General features: G+C 39.9%; 1 protein-coding gene across 1 annotated transcript; it reads right to left on the bottom strand.

Moving 5' to 3' along the window:
* Positions 1-1,126: 1,126 nt before the first annotated feature.
* On the bottom strand, positions 1,127-18,561 carry LOC109032537 (uncharacterized). The gene is made up of 3 exons (XM_019044718.2): positions 16,919-18,561; positions 15,146-15,419; positions 1,127-3,109 (listed from the first exon to the last, which is right to left on the bottom strand). Exons 1-3 carry the CDS (start codon positions 17,111-17,113, stop codon positions 2,619-2,621), a joined length of 960 nt encoding a protein of 319 aa, XP_018900263.2. The 5' UTR covers positions 17,114-18,561; the 3' UTR covers positions 1,127-2,618.
* Between the last annotated feature and the right edge of the window lie 2,787 nt (positions 18,562-21,348).

Genomic DNA, 21,348 nt, shown 5'->3' with positions numbered 1-21,348 from the left:
GGGTTGAATACTTTTGAAAATTGGCAACACAGTATCATTCTATTTCAGTAATGAAGTCTGCAGTAGAGCTCTTGCTCATCACAAGGATATGTCAACGGTAAAGTTACCACACCACATATCTCGTTGGCGGTGTTTAAAAATCTCGGCTTTCATTTAATTTTTTGAAGGAGAAGAAATTAATATCATTCCTTGAAATTTTCACAGAATTTTCCTGGCACAAAGAAAAAAAAACCTGGAAGTTTTCAAGAATTGACATTGAGTAGCTTTCCATTTAAAAAAGTATTACAGAAGTCTACAACGCCGCAAACACTTTTCTGAAACTGCCTATTATTTGACGCAGTTTCACCGTCAGATCTACTTTATGAGCAAGTAGGTACACACCACCAATCATTCATTTTCACCAAGGTTTTTTAGTATTAGCCCCATTTTTCTCGATTTTTTTCCCAACGCCATTGAATAACTCATTTCACAGGAGGATGACTGAACAGAATTACGCAAATTTTATGCAAACATGTTTTATTACTTCCATTTAATTTCACAGAAGATCAGACAAAACCTCAGAATTCTCTCTAATTAGATATAAAATTACTGGAACCCTATCGTACACTTTTGAAATGATGTTGAGGGGAAAAAGTGAAGCATCTCAAACTTCTCCGCATTGAAGTACACGCTTTTGCATCACAGGGAACATTCATAAATTACATCTCGCATTTTTACAGCATTTTTGACCCCCCCCCCTTCTCCCTTGGAATACGTGGTAACGCAACCACGGCCTCCCCCTAATAATCATATAACGCTTGACTGACCCTCCCTCCCCCCCCCCAAAAAAAAAATTGTGGGAAACTGTTGAATATATATACAGATAAAATTAGCAGTATTTTTAATGATAGTGTGAGAAATAACACGGGCCGCGATCTTTTAGCTGTCAACTGAAGACTGCACAAACTTTCTTAAGATTTTGCATGTTTTTTACCGAAAGACAGGGTTGCGTAACGCTGACACTGACCCTTCCCCCTTGCAACGCAGCGTGTCACGGAGGGTCATGTAACTTATGAATACTCCGTTTTACTGCCGTGCTGAGGAAAAACGCCCTATGAATATCCAAGAATTGCCAAATTTCTTTGAAGAAAACTTGTATTTTTGAGGATAGTTATGCATGTTTTCACTTAAAATTTTTAGCTATTTGCTAGATGTCTTCTGGTCAGGAAAATCCGGAAAGTTTGGAAATAGTTATGATTTTTTGCTGGCGGTCCGGAAGTACCGAAAAAGTACGGAAATTCCCCTGTAAAAGTCCGGAATTTTTCGCTTCATGCCACGGGCGTTTTTTATGGAAAGTTGGCAGTTTCGAAAACGCCTTCAATTGGGGTGAGATACCTCACGCATTCCGAAGAGTACGAATAGTTGTATCGTTGCGCCTTAGCAATGCGATGGAAGATTAATATTGAAGTAGCCCCCACGCTAGCCTTGTCGGTTTTCCTTAGCCACTATTGCAGTTTTGACCGCACAGTGCAAGCGTGCTCAAGCTTGGATTATATTTAGCAAATGGATAATTGTAATAGAAGAATTGAAAATAAGCGGTCAGAAATATAATTAAATAAAAGGAACTCAAGTCAACAATCAACTTAAAGGTTCCGAAAAGTAGGTACTGAATTTTTTCTGCATACAACTTATGAGGTACTGAATTTTTTGGAAAGGTACTGAAAAAGTGTTGTATAAGTACTTAATTTTTGCCTGCCAGTGTAAGTAGACACCCTGATTCTAGATCAAATCGCGAACGAAGTTGTTTGAAACATTGCTATGGTGTAAGTCGGCAATCACATAACTCGGTTTGCGACGTTGCAGACTTCCTGTCATACTTGAACGGAAAACTATCAACGGCAATTCTCTAAAACTGCTGTGATTTTCCTGCTCTGTGCGAGGAAAATTCTGTATAAACTTCAAGGAATGATGCCAATTTGTTCACCTTCAAAATAATAGCACAGAGAGAAATTTTCAGACATCGCCAACGAGATAGGTGATTGCGGACTTACACCGTCGATTTGTGGAAAAATGTTCGAAATCCTCTCCTTCAATTCGTTTTTTATCGAAATAAATATGGCAACGTATGATACGGCGTTCTTCCTTAGCACGGCAGTGGAAAATATGTAGGAGGAGTTGCACTGGAGATTTTTTTGTTTTATATCCTCGAGTGTCGTGCAGAGTACTTGTATAGCGAGAATATTGACAGATCACTTCGTGGAGGTCTTTAGGGCCCAAAAGTGCTGCCATCCCTCTAACCAACTTCTGCCACACAAAATTTCATTGTCAATCTGCAGAGTCTCCAAATTCCAATCCTAAACAAGATGGCCAAGAACGTACAGAAATGAGCGTTCTTCCGCAAAAACGAGTAAATTTATGGAAAAACTGGAGTCAAATACGTGCTTTATAAACGACGGTTCGTAACAATAGTATTAGTAAATCGTTCTGGATAGTTGAAATTCATAGGTTGGCTGCATTTCTGGGCCCTAACTTTATTCGCAGGAGCATCGGTGAAGGTCTGATGGAGTTTCGGAGTTTCACATCTGTCCATACTCTCGCTATACAGGTACTCTGCTATCTAGAGTAGTGTCGTGCTATCCTCAGTCAAGCTCATGAGACTTGTAATTTTTAAGGTTCTCCCACTGTGCGTGATGGGGATGGGGATGCGGATGAGCATAGAGCGCGTGAGGCGGGGGGTGAAGACGCGCGGGGTAGCCGTAGTGGGAGTAGTCGGTGACCAGGGGCTCAGCGACGGCGGAGGCGGTGGCGGTGTAGCCCTGATAGGCGGCCGGGAGGAGGCCCACGAGGTTCCCGGCGGGCAAGGGTGGGAGCCCTCCGGCTCCGGGGGCCCCAGGGACGAGGGGGTTGCGGGGGCAGCGGAAGAGCTGGAGGAGGGTGGGCAGGGCCATGGCCGCCGCCACGAGCATCTTCTTGATGGCGAAGACGCCGATGAGGATCGGGATGAGCAGGAGCTTGATGATGAGGAACTTGAAGACCGCGATCAGAGGGAACAGCAGGTAGAACTTCTTGTAGCTTCCGGTCGTCGATCCGCGGCGGTCTGGGTCCTCTGCGCCTGAGTCTGGGTCCGAACCTACAACATATATAATTTGGACCGTGTTTAGCAAAAAGGAGCCGAGCCACATCATCGGTTATTAGAAAAGAAACAGTTTCAAGTGAGATTCCCTTTGTTACTCGATAGTTATTGGGAATTTAAAGTGAAGCGACGGCAAATAAAAACGCCTTCAAAGAATTGAATAGGCACACCGAGCTCCTAGGAGGTCGAATAGTGGTATCGCGCCCAACAGCACTTTTCTTAACGTTAAAGGGACCGCGTTAGGCAGAAAGGAACCAAGCCACATCGGTCATTGCCAAATTTAACCGGGCAATTTAATTTTTTACAAGAGAACACTCATGCGGATTCCTTTGAAAAGTTTGAGGAGTTTGCATCGTACTGTTCAGAAAATTCCTTGGAATTTGCACAAAAATTCGCACAACCGTTTTCATGTGAAAAAGTAAAGTGCCCAAGTAAATTTGGCAATAGATTATAGGGCTTGTTTCCTTTCTGTTTAACGCGATTCATTGAACGTTAAGAAATGAGGGGCTTGGAGGACAAGGCGCATAAGTGCAGTTTTTGAAAAAATTGAGGTATACATGAACAACAACTATAACTAGTTTGAAAGTATATTCTGTGAGATTAATTCACTACTAAATTCCAACTTTAAAGCGTCAGAAAGTGAGTTCAAACTTCCTCTCTGCCATAAGGCTCCATGTTACTTTGAAACTTTAAACACGTATTTCCTGAAATAGCTAAAACTGCAATTATGCGCCTTGTCCTCCAAGCCCCTCAAATGTGCTGTTGGGCCATGCTACCACTATTCGACCTCCTAGGAGCTCGGTGTGCCTATTCAATTCTTTTGAGGCGTTATTATTTGCCGTCGCTTACTCTAAATTCCTAATAACTATTGAATAACAAAGGGAATCTCACTTAAAAGTGTTTCTTCTCCAATAACCTTTTCGCATAAGATGTCTAATGCGATGCCACTCTATGTGTTCAGAACTAAATCTACTCATTGCCAAATTTTCTGGATGAATTTTTGCGTATCTTGGATGACTTATGTTTTTTCAGCGTACTTTACGGAAAATTTTACTCATATAATTTGAACCAATAACTTAACGAAAAATGGCAAATATTTGTAAAACCTTTTCCAAGCAATGGCATCAAAATTAATCTCAATGAGCCGTAGATATGTTGAAAGAAACTTTGTATAAAAATGACTGAAAGAGAGGCAAAAAACCAAGAAACACGCAATCTTTTGGTTTAAACCCATTAGTGCATCGATATTTTAGAGTCAAATAAGACCAATTTTAAGCATGGTTGCGTGTACTCCACGCTGCAGCACAATAAAAGCGCAAAATATAAAAGAAAAATTAAAGCGCTTTGGAGATGATTAAATTTGACACGGAACCACCTTAATATTTACAAAATACACATTATATTTTCCTAAAGTACATATTTTCCCCCCCTTTAATTTAAATGAGAATAATCCATGCAGAGTGTACAACGTGTGCAAACATTTCAAAGTTTTGAGTTGAAAAACGCAGACTCCGCGAGTCTTAATATTAGAGCCTAACACAGATAAGAGCGGGGCGGCGCGGCGCAGCGCGGTGTGCTGCCAGCGCGTAACGTGCATTGGCGCCTACAAACCTAACAGGGATACTTCACGCATTACGCAATGCGTGCATTGGCGCCTACAAACCTAACAGGGATACTTCACGCATTGCGCGCTGGTCGCCCTCACCCGCCGCGGAGCGGTGCGCGGCGCTTCAAGTACTAACTATTTCGGAACAGAGGTGTTGTACAGTTTCATACGAAATTGAAGACAACATATTAAGAATGACGGACGTTCTTTAAGAGTACGGAGCTATCCTCGCAAAATAAATCAATAAAATACCTACTACGGCACTAAAAGAGAGCGGCAATTCAAAAACTCACCAAGTCGTAGCAGCCGTATTTAATAACGTTTAGCATAATTTTTTAATTTTATCTGGGGAAAAAATGACTTGATTTAGACAGAAACATTCATGAATATAGTTAAGAAGATATTATTTTGTTTCAAACATAAAATAGCTTAATGAAGGCGGATTTCTGCTCGATGTAAGTGACTTTTCTTTTTATATAAGCATCTTTTCTTCTTTAAACAAGCATTAGTTTTTGTATTTATTCATAAGGAAATCTTCCTGGCGGTAAATTTGGGCATATTTCAGCTTGAATCAAGTCACTTTTTCCTCTAATGAAGTTCGAAAATCATGATAAACGTCATTGAGTGTAGGTACTAGGACTTAGTAAGTTTTTTGTCTACCACTCTCTTTTTGTCGTCGTCATTCAATTTATTTTCCAAGGGAACTTCGTATTTCTGAAACATGCCATAAATCATGATACGTTGTGGTGCTTTCAATCTCGTATGATACTGTGCAACACATTCGTGGCAAAATAGTGGGTCGAAGCGCCGCACGGTGGATCGAGTCAATGGTAGAGGTCGGTCATGGGCCAAAAAAAAAAAGTCGGATTTTAAATATTTTTTCTTGGTTTTCTAAGTAGTTAAGCTTCCAAAATGAATGTATTCATGGTTCAAGGGTCTTTGAATCCTTCCGCTTTGACATGCGGGTTGCCTAAAGCTGACATTGCAGGTGGTATCAAATTTGCCGTCTGATTCTCAAGGTTTTATTTCGCTTTTACATGAGTTCTGTGGCAGATGAATCAAAATTTCAATTAAACATGCTTATTCTCCTCCCTTTAAGGAACATTTTGGTATATCATTAATGTACATTGGCATATTTTTAGGAGGATCAAAACCACCTCCAAAACTTGCTTTAAAAAAAACGCCCAAAAAAATGTTTAGATAGCTCGATAAAAAAATGTCCACAAGTGTCCGCAAAATCCTTTGTTGGGTTGCTTCTAGTACACTATCAGGAATGATATTATGTAATAATTAGCCGCTAATATCCGCTAATCTGCGAAAACGGTCCATTTAGTCCAGTAAACGAAGGGAAAAAAGAGGGGGTTTGATGAACAAATTAGTAACAAGCTAATTTTTCCCCCCATTGATAGTACCCATTGAGAGGACCATTTTCCCAAAAGTCCCCATCCCTACCCCCCTAGGGATTTTTGCTAGCCCCCCTCAAAGTTGAAAAATCCCCCTCTGACTCAAAGCGCTATAACTCAGACCCTAATGTAGCTAGACACCTCTAATTTTTTTTTTAAAATGTCCGTCTTGATATGTTCTTTAAGAAATTTTTAATAATCATGCAAATTTTTCCACGGAAAGCTGAAAATTTTGAAAAAATTCGCAAATTTTTAGAAATCGAATTGCCTCTTTTTCACAAAGAGCGTGATAACTTTTTTCTAACTGCAACTATGAACTTTTTGTTTATTAGAAACTTTGTAGGGAACACAATTTCCTTTCAATTGGTCCTCTTGAAGTAAGGATTCGGACAATGAGTGGGGTGGGAGAGGAGCCGAAACATGACGCAGTGCGATGCCGCGCGGCGCCGTGCCGCACCCAGCGCTGAGCGGTACGCCTGGCGACCAGAGGGGCTGGCGATCGTCTTGATAGTCACATACTAAGTTGACTTCAATCGACATCGTTATATTTTTTCTGAGCATATACTGTGACTTGTGGCAAAGATTTTGCCGTACTTAGGAAAAAAGCCTCATGAAAGTTCGAATGTTGCCGAATTTTCTCTTATACGATATTTTGCTATATACCTACGTAAAATTATGAATATTTTTTCGATAGGTACCCTATCAGACACCGTAAACAAAACTGTGTATTCGATTCCCTGAAAATTTGCAAGAAAATTGCTCACAAGTTTGCCGGAAAATTCTTATTATATCAGAGGAAATTGGGCAACGTCCGAATGTTCATACGGCGTTCTTTCTTGGCATGGCAGTATTGCGTCGCTTCATTTGACTATGAACGGATTAAGATGGTGGCCGAAGCATCCTTAAAAACACGACATCTCGATGAAAAGACGGTGCCGAGCATTTTTTTCAGCATGCCGCTTTCACCACGCTTCCTAGGAAAAATGAATGGAAATATCCTATAGACAAAGTGCCGACCAGCGGTCAAGTTCCGAATCTGAGGGTAGGAACCAGGATGGCTCCAGGAGTCGGAGGATGTATTGTACACGGAGAAAAAAATCTCGTGCGTGGGACCCGAAGTTTAGGTCATATGGATCTCTGAAGTTTTCGGATTGAGCATCTGAACACTTAAGGTCTAGCTGCCGAAGTTCAGGTCTGACATCTGAAACTTCAGTTCTTACATCTGAAGTACTTCGGTTTTCACATCCGAAAAATTTCGGTTCTCACATCTGAAGTACTTCAGATGTAAGAACTGAAGTTTTAGATGTCAGACCTGAACTTCGGCAGCTAGACCTTAAGTGTTCAGATGCTCATTCCGAAAACTTCCGAGATCCATATGACCTAAACTTCGGGTCCCACGTACGAAATTTTTTTCTCCGTGTATGAGGCGCGTACTACTGAAAATGACCGCGGTGGAAGGGTTCATTCTTCTATGCTGCAAGAGTGTGTGAGAAAATGCCGAAAAGATGGCCGAAACTTGCTACTTACGGAGATATTGTCAATATGTACGTATCTTGTGCTCTTAAGCGATACACTAAGCATTCATCTTTTGTTTTCGACGGTTATCCTGCTTATTCAACCACAAAAGGCCAAGAAAAATTAAGAAGAGCAAAAAAAAAAAAAAAAAACATCAGCCACAATAAATTTCACTTTAGCAATGCAATGTAGGTACAAAAACGCAGGCTGAATTTCTCTCAAATTCTTAAAATAAGAAAAAGCTCATTGCAGCTGTCAGTGAGGAGCAGTTGAGAAAAGTTGGTGTCGAGGTGTTTATTGCAGAGGCCGATGCAGATCGGGATATTGTCTCGTCTGCCATTTTGAAAGCTGAGAGAGGAGAAACAGTTGTTATGGTAGGGACGGACACTGATCTTATGGTTATAATGTTAACATTAATCAAGAGAAGGAAACTAAAAATATTTTTCAAAATTCCTGGAACTTCAAAAAATCCTGGTACTCTGTATAATATCGTGAAACTAGTCGACGATTTTAAGCAAACTAGTTCTTTACTTCTTTTCGCTTATGCAATGACAGGATGCAACACCACCTCCGCTCTTTTCAGGACAAGTAAAATCAAAGCATACAACCTCCCATGGTTAATGATTCTTCTTTACAAAAAGATGTTCTAATTTTTAATGAGTCGAATGTTGATAAGGAAAGAATAGGCACAGTAGGCGAAAAATATTTAATTCATTTTTATGGGGGAGCCAACTTAACTCAAATTTTAGATGAGTGCCGCTTCATAATGTATTCAAGAAAAGTTGCTAAAATGTCCTTAAAATCTAAATTTGAGATGGTGACTCTTCCACCAACATCATTAGCGGCGAAACAGCATAGCTTTAGAGTTTACTATCAAATTCAAGTTTGGCTTGGAAATAGTTCTCTCGACCCGAGAGAGTGGGGATGGAGGGAAGAAGAGGGAAGCGATGAAAGAAAATTTCTATTACCTATTCATTCTACATTAAATTTTGCGCCTGATGATGTTATATAGATGACCTCCTGTAACTGTAAGTCTGGTTGCGGCACAAACTGTAAATGTTTTAAAAAAGGGCTCTGTTGTTCAGCTATGTGTCGTAATTGTAGTGGCGGAACATGTAAAAATATATTACCAGCCGTCGAAGAATTTGAAGAGGACCATCTATAGGTTTTTGCCCGAAATAGTTTTAAGTATCGTCTTGAACTTGCCAACAGCTAACTTTATGTGTCCATTTTCGTTATTTTATGTCATTATTGTTTTGTTACTGATAATTTTTACGATGATTGCTTTTATTTGCTGTTCAATTAATTTTAACCTGAAAATTAACGAATGCCATCAATAATAGACTACATCGCTTAAAAGGTGACATTTTTGTAATACCCATGTAGGCATTTTCTTTCGTATTAAATATTTGTTTTTGCTCTAATTTTTCGTAGAGCTGTGTGTTCTTTCATAAGTAAAACTATTAGGTAATTAAAGATATCCATAAATTTCCACCTCAATCTAATTCTATACTCATTTATTCCTCTTATTCAGTCATGTTTACTACTAACTAAATTTCAAAATGTTTCACTCTCAAAAAAATAAATAAAAAAAGGAAGGAAGCGAAAACGCGTCCAAGTGGAAACAGCTTCATTCAAATATAATGTAATTATTTATAGCCAAACATATTGAAAAATTTATGGTTTTGAAAGATAAAATTTATCTGCAGTTCACAAGAATGTTGCCCTCTTAGAATTGAAGAAAAAAAAAATTCTAGGAGTGGGCTTTTTGAGAAACATGCCGCCATGAAGCATTGAGTTGGGGCGGTTCTATGTGAGTGCTGCGTGTTATTATACGCTGCGCTGCGCCGCGCTGAGCCGCGCTCTGCCGGACTTCCACCCCCCTCTCATCCTCACCCTTTGCTCCTACCTTAACTTCCAATACACCATTTGATAGGAAATTGCGTCCTCTAAAAATTTTCATATAAGTATAAATTCCATTTTTTAATCGATAACGGAGTTATTCCGATTTATTTAAAAAAAAAATAATTCCATTTCATAAATTTTGAATTTGTTTTAAAATTTTCTTAACGATCTCTTGATAAATTTTGATGACCAATGGTTTCATTTTAACGTACGTATCAATACAAACAATTTAAAAAAAAATTGAGGTGTCTAACTATAATAGGAGCCAAGTTACAGCAGTTTAATTGGAAGGGGGGATTTTTCAACTTTGAGGGGGGCTAGCAAAAATCCCTAGGGGGCTAGGAATGGGGACTTTTGTTAAAATACGCCCCACAGTGGGTATAATCAGTGGTAAAAATTTCAGCTTGTTACTAATTTGTTCCGCATAAATCCCTTCGTTTACTGGACTAATTTGAATGATAGGAAGTCGCGCCTGCTGGGAACTGATCTTGCTCTAATGTCATCAATAAAATCGTGCATCACACGATATCCTTCAATCTCGGTAATTTTTCTACTGATTACTGATTTTGGCTGATTTGTTGTTATTTTTGGACGAGACATTAACCTCCTGTTAGTTTATGAAGCTAACTTGATCAGTGTTATACAGTGCGATAAAGTTTAAGATGTATGTTTTGCGCACTGTATATTTCACAAGTCCCGTTTTTTCCAAAATGTCTTCAACATACCTAGAACTCTTCCATGAGCTCCATACAAATAAAAATCGGTTGTGGGTTGAAAAAGAATAAATACAAGAAATTTCGTCAAAAGACATTGGTCCTTCTCAGAGGTTCTTCAAGGAGTTTAAGGGATCAGAACTTGCATGAAAAATAAATTTCCTCCTATTTTAATATTTTTTTAATAAAAATGTTTCAAACTTCACTCCAAACTTCGAGTAACAAAACGAAATAATGGAAGATGATATAATTTTTTTTTTTTTTTTTTTTTTTTTTTTTTTTTATTATTTTTTTTTTACTGCACATTCAATTTTTTATATCTTGTGGTAAGTACCCATAATAATCTTCTAGGATGACTCGATAAAAAGAAGCTACAGTATATACATCTCTTTTTTATTTCTTTAATATATTGATCTATTATTTGAAATATGCATATTTGTTGAATAACTGAAAGAGTAGAGGGTTCATGAAAATGAAAACGTCTATTGACTGGCTGGAAGAAGAGAGAAGAAAAATGAGCATTATCAGAATGTTCCGTATATGTGTCAGTATGCAATTGCGAGAAACCAATTAACATGAACAAAAAACATGTTAGCAGAAATTGAAAGAAATATGGCAACATTCGTGGTGAGGGGCCTGTGAAGCCGCCCTCCCTCACTCCTCAAGTAATGTTTTTGAGACAAGTTTTGTAAAATTCATCTTTATGTAAGATGCTTACGGTCCCATTCGCCGAAAGTAACGTGAAAAATAAACTATCAAGGATCCTATTTTCAATAGTTATGAAAAAGTGTGTCAAAGTCGTATTAAAACTCGTTATTCGGCTGAAATATGATAAAAAATGGAATCTACGACGAAACATGCATGAGGTAAGAGTAATTTGCTCTATTCTAAGGGTGGAAAATCTCTGTAATCAGAGAAAATAAGACGCGTGATGCGCGATGACCGACCCCTCCCATTGACTCGATCCACCGTGCGCCGCGGCACGCGGCGTTATCGTATTCGCGAAGTTATTGTACACAGGAAAAATCGAATAGCCTTTAGCTGAGGCAAATCAAAAGGTTCATCCCGTTCAGGTACAACAAGATTGAAACTTCTTGAGAGATAATCAAGTTCTGTTGCACCGAAGAGGTGTAGAGAGTTTTTGTGAATTTTCTCGAATGGAATTGACGCTCCCCCATTTTTACCAAAAATCTCAATTATATATTTTTCTCCTTTGGACCAAAGAACCAAAAAAAAAAAAAAACAAAACAAAACAAGTAAACCCTCATTTTTCCAAGACATTCTGCATTTTCATCCAAAAACGTTGAGCAATTGTCGTTTGTATTTAGGTACATGTGGACCAATTAACTTTTGGTCCTAATTGGTAAGTGGCCCAAAACTCCCCTACCGAAAAAACGCTTGGACGTAAACTACTAGAAAAAACAAAATGTCTTACAGCCGGTGTGCCTATTCAATTGGTTGAAGGCGTTTTTATTTGCCGTAACTTCACTTCACACTACATTCCTATGCACTATCGTGGTAGCAAGCATATACTTATTTGAAACTATCTCTTCTGCAATGAACTTGTCGCATAAGATATTTAATACGATGTGTGCGCAGAGCTACATCTACATTTTTCCAAATTTTCTCCTTGATAGTACGCATTTCTTAGAAAACTAATGGTTTTTTTCGTGTGTAAACTTTGCGGGTGGTTTTACTTGTAAATTATAATACATAACTTAAAGGGAAATATTCAACTTAATTCCAATACTATGATTAAAATCGCGTAATTTCTCACTTTCTCATTAAACCGCTGCATGAACAATGAATTCGCTTTATGATATACTTTTCGCATCGTTAACTGCAGAAATCAAGCTCGCAACTTGGCGCAACTGCTCGAGCTCCGGATTAGGTATATGATGTGGTATTATGCGGAAAGGAAGGAAAATCTTACCTTTTCGCCTACTTCAAATAATGGATGTATATGAAAGAGAGCATAATGCTCCCATCGTTAAATGAGGAAATTATGCCCGCACCCATACAAACTCCGTAAATATGTGATGTGGTATTATCATGCAAAATTAAGGAAAACCTAAATTTTTTGCCCCTTATTATCGTTACAGACGAATATAAGTTGAGAGAGGAAAGTCATAATGCCTTCAATTTTATACATACATATTTTTGGGCAAAATGAGAGACGACGTTTCTCCATTTGCGACGTTGCAGACTTCCTTAGAAGTTTTATTTTTCTTTCGAGAAGCTGGTCAACATTTAACTTAAATTCTCCATGATTTTTCGTATTCGATAGCAGAGAATTTGGTTCAAAAAATTCGTAAATTTGGATAGTTTCTCATGGAAGAGATGAAATAAGAACGGAAATTTTGAAACGCCGCAATGGAGATACGTGGTTTCCCACTTCAGTAGGTGCGATACGGACATCCATCAAGTTTAAATAGCTGCATCAAGTCCCCGTCACCGCCGACCAACGCGTCTGTCGATCGAATTATCTACAGGTAGTATGAGCAGGGAGTCAAAACGCCTTCAATTTTGTGAACGCAATACGGACATCCGTCGAGGTTGTATAGTTGTATCAAGGCGCCGTAGCAAACGCGTCCCATTGTTATTTCTAATCACCAACTCCTATAAACGGACGGAGTTAAACAGAAAGGAACCATGACACATCGGGATCGAACCGAGGAAAAGAGGCTTAAAGTTTAGCTCCTGCATATGACTCAATGTAAAAGGTAAACTTCAAGTTCAATTTCTGCAAAGTTTGCTCCAACAAGAACTTTTTGGCGATAGATAGTAGATAACCACTCACAACTCAATTTTTTCCAAAATGCGGGTTGGTTCCTTTCTGCTTAACTCATTCCAAATATTGTGCATGCATCGTTATCAAAATTGAGTTTTTTTGTCTTAAATTTACAGTTTTTAGCGAGTAATATAGAAACTATTAATGGATAATCGGGTTTTCCTCCAAGACGAAAGAAGTTGCACAATCTCAGCAACATTGCAATGCTAGTGGTTCCTTTTTGCAAAATGCAATCCATTTATCGTTGCAACTTTTTTCATGACATTAAGCCCACCAACACTTGATATGTTCCTGCAATATTGATTCTCTGCGCGAGGAAGCTCTCTCCAAACAAATCCCTGAAAAAAATGGAAGCAACAGGTACTGCGCGGCTCCCGGTTCACACAAGGGATCAGAAAAGCGCGGGAAACATAAAATACCTAATAAAATAATAAAACAACTCACAAATATAAGCCAGAGGTCAGCGATAAAGCTGACAAGGAGCTAATAGAAATGACCATCAGCGCAGTGTCCGGCCTGGGGATGAGAGTGCGGACGAGGGGGAGAGGGGTTGGCCAACGCGTGTTTCCAGGAGAGATGTTGATGTTGCGCTTACACGCCAACTTTACAGCTCACGTGGGGCATTTTTACGCCCCCAACCCCCCACCCCTCCCCGGTCACGATCCGGGATCTCGGGTCTTTTGCCCAAGTTTACTTTTTACGGTCAGTTGAATAATTCAAGTTGCGTAGACACTTCCAGGACTCTCCTCGCCCCTCCTCTGAGCGAAGACAGACCGAATCAATCCCTCCTGTCCTCCCCCTCGATTTTTTGCCGGCGCACAGTGGATCGAGTCAATTAGAGCGGTCGGACATGACATTTGTGACTAAAACTGCAAATTTTGATGTTTTCCCCGTCACATTTTAAATTTCAAGGGGTGGTTTTGGTTGAAAATTTCACGAAGAAACCAATGGAGCCACTTTTAGAACCTCAAAGTTTTGTATAAACGGAGATGTAAGCGTTTGAAATTTCAAAATTATGTCCTACCTCTCTTATTGACTCGATCCACTGTGCGGCGCTCCCAGGGATAACGCACTGTCTTAATGCAGCATTTTTTTGAGATTTCAATCCCTGCTTCGCGAGGGTCCACTTGTTACCCCTTTGTCAGTCGTTGAAGGATTCCGACTGCCTAAAAACTAACGTAATTTTCGACCAGTTCGTCGTTTTCCTCGAGAAAGAACGTAACTATATTGCAATGTTGCTAAATTTCCCCTTTGCAAATTGAGGCTACTATTTCAAAATGTGCGATGTCCATAAAAGGGTTTGTCACAAAAACGCAAAAAACTGTTTCGAGCACTGTACGTTTTGCTGCAACATACCTCAATCCTGCTGATTAAAAAGAATTTTGGCTGTTTTGGCACACACTTAAATTATTTTCCGATTCTCCTCTATTGGCTGATCAAGAATCCACTCCCAAATCAATTTCGACCAAAATGGACATTTTACCCTTTGGAACTAGTAGCCTCAACTGCATTTTTACAAAGAGAATCTTGCGCATTTCTGACTGAAAATTTCACTGATTTTCCCTCTGATCTCGTGAAAAAATCAGCAAAATTTCGGACAAAAATTTCCCAGGTACATTTTGGTACAATAATTAATTGTTTGAGTCGATTTGGCGACCTTGGGGTGGAGTTATGTTTCTTTGTCCGCGGGACGACGAGTTGGACGCCAAGATTTTGTCACGGACTTTTTTTTTTGGGGGGGGGGGAGGCAGTTGGACTGGAATGGGACATATCTCGGCAAATCAGAACGAAGTGAGAAAGATTCATCGCTGAAGTTCATCGGAAGCATATGCGACAAAGCACATGAGTTTCTGCGTTTTTTCGTGCTTTTGTGAACATGGATTTTGTTATACACAATTGCTATTCAAGTTTCAAAATCGAAGCAGAGATTTTGAAAAACAGCAATGGAGACACGTTGTTTCGCACCTAAGCAATCGATTTGCCTTGCCCGTAGATAATAGTCAAAAGTTCTTGTTGCACTAAAACCTTGCAGTTAGCATGTATTGCAGACTCTTCTGAACCCGTCAGAAGGACGACGATATTTCGTTTGTTTTTGGTTACCTGAACGTGGAGAGGGGTGAGCAGGACTTTGGTAGACTTTGAAGAAGAGGAGGGGTAGATTAGCGGCCCAGTTTGGCAGAGGGATTTGGAGCCCGTGAGTCGCCACAAATTGTGAGGCTTCTCGGTCCAGGAACCCCACCAACTTCCCCCATTCCGAGGACGTAGTAGTGCCCCCCTCGTCCCTCCTTTCGGCAGGGGGTGTGGAGGCGAAAAGTGAAAAATTCTCATCGGATTGTAGTCGGCGCGGCAGGCTGACCAACTTCAAAGAATCAACCTGGAAAAATGCATTTAATTTACAATATAACACGAAAATTACGGACACCTATTTTATACATTTACGAAAGTGACATGACATGTTTTGCGATATGTCGATTGATCTGTCTTTTAAACCTATGAAAAAATATCGATAAACAGGGTGTTTGCAACAAAGACCTTAATAATCGATTCTTTACCATAGCTGCAAATGGGAAAATATCGATAAATCGATTATTCACGATTCGCCACTGATTTACAAACAACTTGCACAACTGAAATGAATGATTTTGAAATTATTCAAATACATCTAATTGTTAGAACTTTATTCAAATTCAGACAACTCAAAGTATCTGATACCCGATATCACGGGTGTCAAGCACCCGATTTTAGTTGTAATGAAGGCTTCAATTGTTTCTTAGCCGAGAGGAAACAAAATAGATATTGGTCATTTTGAGTAAAAGACGTCCATGTCCATGTGTCGTCCAAGTTGTTATATTCGTGGAAAAATCGCGCCAAAGCTAATTTTTCAGGCCTAAATATTCTCTCAGCTGCACGACTTTAAAGTTTTAACATATTTCGATATTACACACCACTGCCCTATAAAAAAAGCCACCAAAAACCAGTCTCGATGCGTGTCCATTTCCTTTCAAAATTCTTATTTAGTGAGAGGGACGAGAACTCGTTAAAGCTATGGATAATTTCATGTACAAAAGTCTTTCTTTATAGGTGAAAGGGTGACGCGTCGCGTCTTCATAGTCTCATACATGTGGCGTACTCTGAAGCGCCGTCAAACTCAGAGCGATAACTATTCAAACGCGGCCGTCGCTGTGTTGCATACCCACCATTTTGAAGGCAGTTTTCGCCCCCGTGTCCAAGAATGAAGGCTGGGATCGCACAGCCTTTCTGTGCTTGCGCAATGTTCCCCTTAATGCTTTTTTGGAGCATGATATAATATCACGAGGAGTTTCTCATTTTATTTCACTGCTAGAGGGTACTCCCCCTTTTACCGCTTTGCAGTCCAACCCCTTTAGCGCTTCGCGCCGCAAGCGTTGTGATACGCGTTACTTTTATAATTTTATTGAAAAGAGTGCTACACCGACTGCTTCACCGCTCCAATTCTCTTATATCCCTAAAAAATCATTGACATTTTCCCAGTGGAACAATAGGAACAAGAATGGCAAAATAAACTATTAAATGAGTTATTGGCTTCATTAATGATAAAAAAAGGTCCTCTTCCTTCCAATTGAAACTGGAGTATGAAATGAACACTTATGATAATCCAAAGGTATGAGTGTAATTTTGCGCTTTAACTATGGATATATTGAAATTTTAAAACCCACCATGCGTTATTTCGTCGCTCTTCTGACATAAGGACTTAAGTACATTTCTCGATGAACCCTGCCGTCCATGTAACTCAATGCTTTTCCAGGCTCATCTCTAAATGTAATTACGACCTTTTGTCAGTCAAGCGACGATTTGTATGTTTTATTCAAGCGCTCGTGGCAATTGGGTACTTACTTGAGTATTCCGTTGTTTCGTTGTGAGAATTCTATGAAAGAACAGGAGCAACTCGTACTTGAGACAGGATAAGGAGGCGCCAGAGGTTCGAGCACAGGTCTTTTTGGCTTCCCTCAAGTAGCTATCTTGGTGACTTAAGCCTTCCGTCGCACAGTTAAGCACTAGCACCAGAATTAAACTTCTTTTCAACATCATAAAAGTCCAATATGGTTTTTATTTCGCGGACAGAGCACGCTCGAATGTTCTGGCTTGTTTAAGAGGGAAAAACTTCAAACTGTCTACACCGGTGGTGTCGAACGGTTTAAAATTGGATAGTTCTCATATTTTATAACAACACGATTTTAATGTGGCATTTGGGAAGTGAGGAATATTTAGAAGCCAATCATCGGTTCAGCATGATTCTAACACACTGGGCAAAAAGTTTCCGTTTTATTAAAACATTTTGAACAATGATGGCATTTGAATTAAAATATTCTATGAAAGAAAAAAGAATGACTGGCCGATATTGACTTTTTAATTGCGTTGACCGATAAGAAATTTTCATTAGATTTCACTCATGAGAGACTATTTTTTTGAAGAACGAATGAATTTCCCCTCTTGTGCAAATCTCTTGTAAAACTAACACGCCAATTTTTTAAAGCATACTGAGAAAATGTTCATTTTCATGAAAAATATTTTATCGAAGCTCAAGCAAGAATTTTCTAAAATAATCTACTCAGTGCGCATTAAAGTCCGCGTATTCATTGACTTGCAAGAACACTCACACACAAAAAAAAATAATGTCTTAAAAAAGTTTTTAGCCTTATAAAATCACAAAAAACCCCGAAAGAAGCTCTTACATATCCCAACACTTGCGATCATAAACTTTTGACTGTTCCACACACCGGGATACCACACATATCCATACACGGAAAAAAATTAAATAAAATGTATATGTTTTGGAAATCTCTACAACATTTTCAATATTCCATCGCTTGGATATTCTGACTATACCGTGGTCATCGACTCTTGACTGTTCGAAACACAGAAGAAAAACACAAAACACCTTAACTTTTTCGGAGGCCCAAAACTGAAAAAGGCAGAAAAAATTCAATAAAATTTGTACGTTTTTGAAATCTCTAAGGCGTTTTCAGTATCTCAAGGGCAAAAATTTTTCCCGCGTCGAATGAGGATGTGGAGCGAAATGGAGCGCAAACTATCGGAAGCGACAGTCGCCGGAGGCGTCGGTGGTGAACTTTGCCGCGCGAACCCGTCACAACTCACCGTGTCACCGAACCAAGGACTCGAACCCCGAACCTGGCTCCAGCGGGCCCTTTAACTATTAATCGACTGTGAAGAAGAGATGTGAAGGAGGAAGACGATGGGGGCCGGAACTTTGAGGTTAGGCTCCGTCTGGGTCTCCTAGGAAGCGCGTGGAACCGATCTGACCACAGATCGAGTGTTCAGTCGCGCGATTCCCAACCCCCGCTGATCCTCATGGGGGAAGGGGGGTAGTGTTTACCTAGATATGGTAATATTTTGCACCTGCACGTTTCGCCGAATCATGCCGACCGCAGGCGGCACCGCCAGGAAAGTGCAAGAAATTGACGTCTATCAGGCTCCTGCATTGAGGAGTGCCGAGTGCCTCTGCCAAGTTTCTGACGTTTAGAGTTTTTTTTTTTTCTCTGTTTAACATATTGACGGTCAAAGTGCAAAACCGCGTATTTTAATCGGACCGCGTTTAGCAGAAAGGAACCAAGCTACATAAGCTGTTGCCAAATTTAATGTGGCAAATAATTTTTTTCAAGAGAACGTTTGTGCGGATTCCTTTGAACATTTTGAGGAATTTGCTTCGCACAATGCTGAAAATTCACTGAAATTTGCACAACAATCCGCACAGCCGTTCTTATGTAAAAGATTAAATTGTCCAATTAAATTTGGCAATAACTGATGTGGCCTGGTTTCTTCCCGCTAAACTCGGTCCAAGTTTAATATTTCAACATTTTCGCTCGTATTCTATTTTTTTTTTTTGAAGACATAAACAAGCCAGCTTTAAGGCGAATCAACGGACGCCATTTTTTGTATAACAAAGCGACGTGCGATACATCGCATCGATTTGTTCCATAATTTCAGCTACTCATCTTTTTTTTTCAAATTTTGAGATCGCACTTCTGTTGTCGTGAGACAAAGAAATTCATGTACCTTTGACAAAGAAATCAAACGTAATAAAGGCAAAGTTTCCCTGGTAAAAATTGGCAGTAGAATCTGTGTTCCAAAATACCATAGACCTACAGCCGGCTGTAAGATTTCCAATAGCTTCTATAGCCGGCTACACAATTTTTAATAGCCTTTTATAGCCGATGGCGGCTAAGCAACAGCCAGGCGTAAAGTGTATGCTAAACGTTACTAATTACGGATGCTAGAATCTAGTGAGTTTTTGGAATACTGCTCTCTTTTTGGGCCGTAGTATCTTGATTTATTTTGCGAGGAAAGCTCCGTATACTTTTGATGGATGCCTGCCATTACCAATATATTAGAGCGCCTTCAGTTTCGTATGATACTGTGCAATACCTCTGGTGTAAAATAGTTGCTTCAAGCGCCGTGGCAGGCGGGCAGCCAGCGCAAAATACGCATTGGCGCCTACAAACCTAACAGGGATACTTCACGCGTTGCGCAATGCGTGAAGTATCCCTGTTAGGTTTGTAGGCGCCAGTGCGTCGCCGCTCCGCTTTTTGTTAGGCTCTAATATTTAATCTGGCGGAGTCAGCGTTATTCAACTCATGATTTTGAAATGTTTGCACATCCTGTATGGATTATTCTCATTTTAATTGATGAAAAAAAATATGTATTAAAGGAAAATATAATGTGTGTTTTGTAAATATAAAGGTGGTTCCGTATCAAACTTAATGATTTCCAAAGCACACGAATTTCTACGCAATTTCTTATAGCCTTTTATAATCGATGGCGAAAAAGCAACAGCCAGGCGACAAAGTGTAAAGCCCGGCGATAGGAACTACAGCCCGGCTGCATACTTTTTTATCGCTTCGTATAGCCCGGCCGTATGATTTTCACCGCATTCTACAGCCAGCTATATGATTTTCTGTAGCCTTCTTTAGCCGGCTGTAAGAATTCCTATGCTATTTTTAAACGCAGCTCTCATCGCCAATTTTTACCAGGGTTTTTTTTTTAGATAGGAAGCAAATCGCACTCGATACTGATATAGAATCTGCATTTGTGCAGTGGTCAATATTAACCGAATTTCAGAAACATCAATTGAACTTTTTTCTTCGGTGTAGAGCCTTGAAAGTAGAAGTTTCGAACTGTCGTCAAGAGGTTAGATGCGGGGTTTCCGCTTGTCTCCGAACACGAACGACCGAAATATCTCTCATGACACACTGGAAAACTGGGAGGATGAAAATTGCAGCTTCGCACCGGTGAAGCGTGCCCATGAGGCGCGTTTCCGCTAAGACAACTGAGACAAGTGCATTGCGCATCAAAGTGGACACAATGGACTTAATGTCAGTGTCGCCATGCATGAGCGAGCCCAAAGGGGAGAGCCGCGGCTGAAAATAAAAGCGGAGGAAATCAAAGAAAGGAAGAAAATATGAATGGAATTAGTTTGGAAAGTGCGGTGATCGGAGGTCAGTTCACACGTCAGGAAATCGGCCACTTTGACGGCCGGCGGGTGTCTCGTCGCATCGATGGCGTGTGCGTTATGCGAGAATTCGCGAGTCATCCCGCGGTTAAGCCACGGTTCCACAGACGTCGCGCGACGTGGTCGGCGTCGCATAGTGGATCGAGTATCTAGAGAGGTCGGACATGACCGTTTTTACTAAAACTGCAAATTTTCATTTTCATTTCGTCACATTTTAAATTCAGGGGGTGCATGTTGCAGAAAATTTCACGAGGAAACGAATGAAACTACTTCTCACTGAAAAAAAATCTCGGTGTATCTACTAAGAAAAGGGTAAAATTACCAAGAATTCAGGGTTCTATGTGCTCCCAGTTTATTCTTGGTAAAATTACCATTTATGTACCGGGTATTGATTACCAATAAAAGTGGTATTCTTACCTGAAAAAACAGTAAAAATACCGGGTTTTAGGTAAGCTTACCAGTCTGTCTTGGTAAAATTACCAATAATTGGTAAAAGAAGTGAGATGGTAAAGGTACCAACGGACCTGTGTAAAAACGCCGAGAATTTCTTTTCAGTGAGAACCTCAATTTGTTGTATAAACGGAGCTATAAGCGTTTAAATTTTCGGAATTTTGTCCGACCTCTCCTCTCGACTCAATCCTTTGTGGACCGCCAAACAGTTTTTGCCACTTTCTGTCCATTTCTTTGCATACCTATTAAGTGCCTTTATCTGCTCTTTTCCTGTATGTTTCACCTTTCAGTTTCTGCTGAAAAAAACGATTCATGCCAGCATTTTTTTGCGGTAAACGATAAGTAA

Source organism: Bemisia tabaci, chromosome 8 (assembly GCF_918797505.1).
Source record: "Bemisia tabaci chromosome 8, PGI_BMITA_v3".
In the NCBI taxonomy this organism is placed as follows: Eukaryota; Metazoa; Arthropoda; class Insecta; order Hemiptera; family Aleyrodidae; genus Bemisia; species Bemisia tabaci.
Note: the sequence above shows the minus strand (reverse complement) of the source record. Positions and strands in the feature narration are given on the sequence as shown.

Bases quoted from the DNA above. Each gene is read 5' to 3' on its own strand.
- LOC109032537 (XM_019044718.2), bottom strand. From the start codon at position 17,113: ATGATGTTGAAAAGAAGTTTAATTCTGGTGCTAGTGCTTAACTGTGCG. The intron at 15,420-16,918 runs GTAAGTACCCAA...GCATTTTTCCAG, and splicing joins CGAAACAACGGAATACTCAA to GTTGATTCTTTGAAGTTGGT. The intron at 3,110-15,145 runs GTAACCAAAAAC...TATATGTTGTAG, and splicing joins TCACCCCTCTCCACGTTCAG to GTTCGGACCCAGACTCAGGC.